The sequence below is a fragment of the Nicotiana tabacum genome, chromosome 10 (genome assembly GCF_000715075.1).
Source record: "Nicotiana tabacum cultivar K326 chromosome 10, ASM71507v2, whole genome shotgun sequence".
Classification (NCBI taxonomy): Eukaryota; Viridiplantae; Streptophyta; class Magnoliopsida; order Solanales; family Solanaceae; genus Nicotiana; species Nicotiana tabacum.
In genome coordinates, this window is record NC_134089.1 from 27,299,823 (window position 1) to 27,308,176 (window position 8,354).

At 36.2% G+C, this 8,354-nt stretch overlaps 1 protein-coding gene across 1 annotated transcript; it reads left to right on the forward strand.

The window, feature by feature from the left end:
- The first annotated feature begins 5,956 nt into the window (after nt 1-5,956).
- Nucleotides 5,957-6,787, forward strand: LOC107790162 (uncharacterized). Its single transcript, XM_016612065.2, has 2 exons — nt 5,957-6,091; nt 6,257-6,787. The coding sequence occupies exons 1-2, from the start codon at nt 5,957-5,959 to the stop codon at nt 6,683-6,685; spliced, it is 564 nt and encodes a 187-aa protein (XP_016467551.1). The 3' UTR covers nt 6,686-6,787.
- The last annotated feature ends 1,567 nt before the right edge of the window (nt 6,788-8,354 follow it).

The following is an 8,354-nucleotide window of genomic DNA, read 5'->3' on the forward strand; positions in this document are numbered from 1 at the left end:
CTATCAGAATGCTTATATTTCTCTGCTAGAATTGTAAATATTGTTAATCTTCATTAACTAGGTACCTCGTACCCTTCTTCACCTTGCTTCTTTTACTTACTGAAACTTGTGTCTATCTTCCAATTCTTTTATTCCTTTTTACCATACGAGCGGATAGATATTCTTGCCTTAACGTTTATTATTAACAAGATTAGACATCTTAGTACACACATGATCTGCTGAAGACCTCACATTTACTCATCATAAGCATGATGCAAAATCGAGTTCCTCTGACTCAACTCTTCCGCAGCCACCTTCAATCTCTTACCAACTCTCTTTCTAAATGTATATATCGTTGTATTACGAATAAAATAGAAATTAGGAGTTTGAATTCTTACAACTGAGCTCTACCACACGATCTAGAGTAAGAAGAATGAGTGACAGTCCTAAATGCCTTTTAGCCTCCTACTTATAAGTGTGGTGCATAGCACACCCATAAACAAGCCTCTACTAGACACGGCTTGTAGATTCCTAGGACAGAACTGCTCTGATACCACTTTTGTCATGACCCAAACCGATGGTTCGTGACGGGCACCCGGTACCTTACTCAACCGAGTACCAATATAACGTATCTTTCATATCATTTTATCATAGGTAAATGAACAGGAGTAAAGCATGAGGGAATACAAACTTATACATATGAAGTACAGGCCTATAAGGCCAACATGATTCTTTATATACTCGAAACATAGGCCGACAAGGTCATACAAGTATCTATATACATGACATTTGTCTACAAGCCTCTAAGAATAAATAATATCATAAAGATCGGGATAGGGTCCCGCCATACCAATCTATACATGTACTAATCATACTGACCAAAGAAGCAACTCCGGAGCAAATGGTACGCACAACCACCTTCCGTTGAGCTGATAACGTAGTTGGAGGACTCTCGACCTGTCTATCGGGACCTGCGGGCATGAAACGCAGTGTCCCCAGGTAAAAGGAACGTCAGTACAAATAATGTACCGAGTATGTAAGGAATAAAAATCAGTAACTAGTAGACATGAGAGAAACATAGAGTAAAACACTCAACATGTATATCTGAATAACTCTGTGAATCATTTAATATTATAATATCGTGCATATGCGTATAAATGTCAAACCATGCGTGGGTATATGTGTTCATAACATCATCAAGCCTATGAGGGCATCTCATCATATCATCTCGACCATTGTGGGCAAATCATCAACGTATACCAGCTGATTAGGTGGTGGTGCGTATATAACGTCATAAACTTTTTCCATATCCCATATACATATATATACATATATACGCGTATATAACGCCATCTGGTCATGGGTCAATGTACATGAATGCAATGCATGAGAAGTACGTCAATAAAATCTCTTGGAATGTCATAAGACCATTATGCCTTCGAGTAATATCATGAAATGAAATCTTTCAACTTACTTATTTTTCTTAGACCCATGAACAGATGATAGAATAATATGACACATGGAGAATAAAAAACATAAGCATCTCTAGCATTTCTATGAATAGAGTCATTTATGGAAGTTGTGCATTTGCACGTTTCATTTGCATCGTATGGATCATGCCAAAAGAAATAAGGGATAGCCTTAATATACCTGAATGACATCTTCCTTATTACTCAACCAAGCTCGACACAATGCCTTGCATCTTCAACAAGTGAAATGATATTGTCGTTAACATATAATGTCGTACCATTGTATTTGGCTAGTCGTATGGCTTAAGAAAAATCGAGCAGAACCTCCCCTATTTTTAATACATCCCAAATACCACTAAGGGTCATCAACAGCCCAACAATAACAACTATAACCAATAATAACAACAACAACAACAATGCAATCCAATATGAGTTTCTCTGATTATCTTAACAATCATATTGAGCGACAAGCTCGTTTTTACTCATAACAAGATATGAATTGAATCCAACTCTTATTTCATAAATTAGTTTACAACCTTCAGAACATCATGCTTATATGTACCATATTATTTCTAGTTTAAAACATCCACAAAATGCCTTCCAAAACAGCCTCATACATCTAGTATCTTATTTTTTATCGTCAGCCACTTGTTTTTCATTTTTTCTTCTTCAATTAACTTAATTAAAACCTAGAAAAGCTTAACAACAGTAGCCACAACATTATCAAATTATTTCTCACAATTTCTAACCACCACAAACCATATATTTAGCCACAAAACAGCCCAACCAAAGAGACAACCATATCTCATGTTCTTTCAAGTACTATCTTATGTTTTTTCACTCAAACAACACAACCAACACAAGATTAGTCTTAGGCACAATCAAGAAGATGTTATGCATACCTTGGACAACATCTTCAACTCGAAACCCTATCTCAAGCTCACAATAGCCCTCAATCACACCACAATATCATTGAAGCATTCTCTTGTAGTCTTTAACACCTTTGATGATGATTTGAGTTGATTTCCCTTTAGTTTGGTTCTTAGGATCTTGAACCAACTCTTAGAGAGAATTGAGAGTATTTTGGTGTATGTTTTTTGTGTATAATGACGAGATATACAAGGGAGAAGATAACTTATAAGCCCACCGCCTCAATTCTCCAAGTAGGTGGGTAAGCTTCCTGCTTGGCAGCTTGAGCGGTGCAACTTCGGACGTGTGTATCTCTCTAATCTGATATCGTATTGACAAACGGTTTACTGCGTTGAAAACTAGACACATAGAGATTTAATTCCATATAAATATCTCCATGTAACTCTCAATAGATTGGGAGAAAACTGCATCGCAACTGGCCTATAAAACTGCCTGTTTCTCCGAAGAACAGCGATGTGACTTGGCGACCCTACTATATAAATTCATATTTCTCTACCCAATGTCGTATGAATAAATGGTTTGGACCGTTGGAAACTAGGTTCAAAGACCTTCATTTTGGTATATAATATGTCCCAAAACAACCTCATATGACACATAAAATATATTGCTCAAAATGCTTCATTACAAGGCAAATCCTTAGTCGGTTTTTCCGCAACTTAAATCCGATTTTCCCAAACTTTATATTTCATATCCAAACATCATATATAGTCATATATTGACTTTAAACTCATTTAAATCATGATTAACAAGTCTCATATTCATCTTAACTTGCTTAAGACTTCAGTAAACCTTTTTTATTCTTGTAGAAGGATTTCATCCTTTTTGAGTTTACATTAGATAATCTTATAATGACAGTGACGTATGAAGTGCGGGGTGTAATAACATTAAATCACTTTATATACTTTCAAAGAAGATTTCATTTCCGAGCTTACATCAGTTGACTTACGTCATACTTTCATGTACAAAATCATGGGGTGTGACATTACAAAACCATTGGGATTGACTATGAGATTCAGTACAGGAAGGGGTTTGAGAATAGAGTTGCAGATGCACTCTCCAGGGTTCCAGAAGAGTATGGAGAAGTAAATGTCATTACTAGTGTACAACCTACATGGATGAGAGAGATAGAGAAGAGTTGTGAGGATGACACCCAAGCACATTACCTCATCACTGCTTTGTTAGTATGAATAACCTGATTACAACATTTATTTAGGAATACTGAGGTTCAAGGGTAAGGTCTATGTTGGGAAACTACAACACTTAGACGGCAAATCCTACATACTATATATTCTTCAGTAAGAAGAGGACATTGAGCTAACAAGGAGCCTTAAAAAGACTGCACCTACACTTTTTCTGGCCTGCGATGAAGAAGGATATGCAAGAATTTGTGTCTAACTTATGACATCTGCCAAAGGTATACGGATGAAACTATGGATAATTCAGGACTACTAACTAATTGCATTTTTTAACCCTACAACACCCTTTCACAGCTGTGCAGCTAGCAGATTTATTCATCAAAGAGGTTTACAAGCTCCATGGGTGTTCCCAAACACTATGTCCTCTGATCGAGATAAGATTTTCACTAGTGCTTACTGGTAGCTCATATTCAAAGCTGTTGGAACTACACTTTGCATGAGGTCTATCATCCAGAAATAGATGGATAAACTAGGAGGTCGAACAGGTGCCTAGAAGGATATCTCAGAGCTATAGCAATGAGCAAACCTAAATAATGGGCAAACTGGTTATATTTGGCTAAGTGGTGGTATGGTACTAACTAACATACCTCTTTGCAAAGCACCCATTTTCATGCTTTCGACGGTTATCATCCACCACAGCTTCCCTGGGCCAATGTTACAAAATGTAGTGCAGGCTATGCATGACCTAATACAACAAAGGATCCAATTCCAATAGGTATTTAGAGACCACCTCATCCAAGCATAAGAAAGAATGAAGAGGTATGCATATTAGAGCAGAATTGAGAGACAGTTAAATATAGGAGATTGGGTATACCTGAAGATACAGCCCTACAGGCAGACATCCCTTGTCCTTAGGAGGATATGACGAAGCTACCTAGCACTACCTTGGTACATCATGTATTTTATGTGCCCTTATTAAAGAAGAGGATATGACGAACAGTAACTCTCAAACAACATCTACGCTTACTTGGTGAAGATAGACAGATGCGTGTCAATCCTGTAGTAATATTACAAAGGAAGATGATAAAAGAAAATAATGCAGTCGCCATCAAAGTCTTGATACAATAGGAAAACCTTGAACCAGAAGAGGCCACCTAGGAAGATTGATCTTTCATCAAAGCATAATTTCTAGAGTTTATACAGCAGCTCCATTAACATTCTTGAGGACAAGAATGTATTGAAGGGGGGTGGATTGTAATAAACTGAACATGAGTTCATTAAGGAAAGGACAATGTTGTTTAGCTATTAATTAAGTGAAAGAATTAACAAAAAATGGGAATTATTCAAAATGGTAGTTGGGTGACACGGAGGGTCCTGATTATTTCTATCGGATGGCTCAGGTTCATTTAAAGAAGGATTATATAACTAAAATCTAATTTGAGGGAAATAGGAGGGAAATGATATGTTCACTCCTCTCTCATGCGCTCCACTCTTTCTCTCTATATATCTCAATTTGAATCCTTCCTCTCCTTTCTTTCTCAGATATTTTTTTCCTTTTCTTCCCTAATTGAAGTCACTATTTAGCTCTTCTTACTACTTTCACTGAGAGCTGCAAATTGATCTCTATTTCAGGTATGTTCTCTTGAAGTATTCGATTGGGTCGCAGTGTTAGAATTGAATCTCTCTTGCTGGATTAGTAGATGTTTTTTCTGAAATGACATTATCGAATTACTGAATTCAGTAGATAGATTTCAATAGTTAAGGCATTGTTTGGAAATTTGTTGAATTTCTAATTGGTAATTTCGATTTCAGAGTTGCTAAAATATAGTTATGTTGTTTGAATTTTATTGAATTCCTTGAAGTCCATTACATGTCGCTTCCTTTGCCGCTGCCGGCTCCTCAGCTCCTCCTGCCACTACCTCCAAACAACTAACAGATGCTTAAACATATCTTTAAACAATATTAACTAAACAACTTGAGGACGTTTAAATATTTTTGGGTTCTTTGAACTAAACAACTTAAGGCTTTTGGTTGTTTTCTTACGGACGGTAGAATTGCTTCAATGTTTCGAATTTAACCAAATAACTTGAGGTTGGTTCAACAACTCTTGTTTGATTTCTGACGGACTGCAGAATTCACTTCTTTGTTTTTACGGAAAAGGTCCAATAATATTCTAATTATTGGATATAGCTCAATTTTGTCCTCCATTAGTAAATCGGAAATCCCCTACGTTAGCAAACTAGGCCAATAATGCCGTCAATCTAACAGCTAAACACATAAGCCTTCTCATTGGCATTAATTAACTGACATGGCATCCACATAAGCGGATCTCTCTTCTTATTTTCCCTCGTCTTATACCGACAGTCACCCATTCCCAAAACCCTAATTGTCATTGTTTCCCAATTTTAAAAATCTCTATTTTCTCTTTAAAATTTCTGCTCAATGTCTGATTTATCTGTGAATGCGCATGAAATTCAATATGCAAGAAGGTGTCGTTGCGGATTGATTGCACTATATTTGACAGCTTGGTCAGACGCCAATACTGGGAGAAGGTTCTACAAATGCCCAAGATCCAAGGTTAGTTTTGAATTTGTTTCATTTTTGGTCGATTTATTTGATTCATCTTCTTTTGTCGAGTTAGGTCATGATTTGCAGAGTTTTTATTTGAGATGGTTCTTGATTTTTACTGTTTATGTACAAAAAATGACTACTATTTTCATTGAAAATTCTAATATGATGTAGGTTAGTTGTTGCGGGTTTTTTGAATGGATTGACGAAGAGCTCCCTCGTCGAGCGATGATGATGATGCAAGATTTAAAAACTAAACTTGATGCTGCTAAGGTTGAGAGGAACAATTTGAGGAATAAAGTTTATGACATGGAACAAGCTACGATTGTTCAAAGGGGCCCTATGAAGATGAAAGTTGAGGAATTAGAGGATGCTATTAAAGCCGAAAGAGACAACTCTAAGAACTTGTTTGATGAAATGAAAGATGTTATCACGGTTGAAAGGCATAATTTGAAGATGAAACTTGACGAAATGGAGAAATTTCAACTTGTGGAAGCTGAAAAAGCTAGTAATTTAGAGGTCAAAGTGAAGAAGATGAGAACAATCATTTTGATTTCATGGGCTTTGTTATTTGCTTTGGTTGTCGTAGGGATGATGAAGTGAATGTATGTTGCTTTAATATGTTGTTGTAGTATTTTGGTTTAGTTATAGGGATTATGAAGTGAATATATGTTGGTTTAGTATGTTGTAGTATTTTGGTTTAGTTATAAGGATGATGAAGTAAATGTCTGTTGGTTTTATCTGGTTTGTTATGCATATTTTTTTAATCTACATCTTTATCTACATTTGGTTTTGAAAATATTTTTACACCATGATATCGCAAAATTGAACTGAGAGTAGTGATTTACTTGTCTACCGAGTTGGTGATTGAGGAGGGATTTATTTGACGACTTTCCAGATAAGAGTAGTGATTTGCTTGTCTGGTGCTCCTTATTTGATAAAATTTAACTGTGTGCTCCCTATTGGATGTGAAACTGTTGTATGCAATGACTATATCATGTGAAGTTCAACTTATCACAACAGTTCAACTAAACTGCCCAGCAAACTAAATTGTAATGTAAATTGTTGTGGAAACTAAACTGCTGTATATAATTGCTGTTGGGTACACCAAAGATCACAATACATACTAAAATAAACACCACTACCTATTAAACAACCATAGTTGTGCAAACTAAACTGTTGTGCACAATACAGAACGAGCACAACTTTTAGATAGAATCAGTAGCATCAGAACTGTTGAGCAAACTAAATTGCGGACAAACTAAACTGTTGTGTGAACACCATTGCATATTAAACTGCTGGCAAACTAAACTGCTGGCAAACTAACTATTGTGCAAACATCACCGCACATTAAACACCATTGTTGTGCAAACTAAACTGATGCAATATTAGTTTTACAACTACTAAAATTGCTGTCAGAACTGTTGGACATAAAATAAACTGCTGTAATATTAGTTTTACAGCTACTAAAACCAAAACATGTTTACTACTATTATAGAGTTTGTAGTAACTAACACTCACATTAAACAAGTCTTGATTTGCAACTACATACAATAACCAAGATTCCTAGATTTATGAGTTCCCATTGAGTTTCTTGCTCTTCAACTTCCCAATTTTCTATTGTCTTGCCACTTCCAATTGATTTCCAGTCACTACTTCTTCACCTTTCCAAGTGAGTTTAGTAGGTGAGTAAGGAAGATCAGTGGGATAACTAACACTAGTATGATCTCCTCTGAAAGAGATCACTCTTGTCCCAGCTGACATCAATTGTTTCTACCTCATCAACAGTCTTATTTGATCTTCAAAAATAATCTTAGGCATTAAAGTAGGGTCACTTTCATACTCACTACCATCACTAAAGGGTTCTGTTTGGTGTCTTGGTACTGTAGGTGTAGGCATGAACACAAATTCACTTTCATGTTCACCTTCTTGTTTTGGTTGAGGGGCTGAACAACTAACATCCTCAACATTTCCTTCAGCACTAACCTATAATTAAAAAGAAATACTTTCTATTAAATAACTGCAATTATATAAGAAGAAATATAAGTTAAAAAGCAAGTACCTTGCATGTCCTTGTATTGTGGTCCAGTTCACCACAAATGTTGCATGTCATTCTAGTTCCCCTTCTTGATGCAGCCCACTCTCCTTGTCTCTTGTTAGCATCATCCTTCTCCAAATTTCTTTTGATTTTTGGCCTTCCAACAGTTTTGGCAAGTGGTGGAGGTTCCATAGCATGTTCTGGTAATACTTTCCAGAACTTTTCATCTCTAAC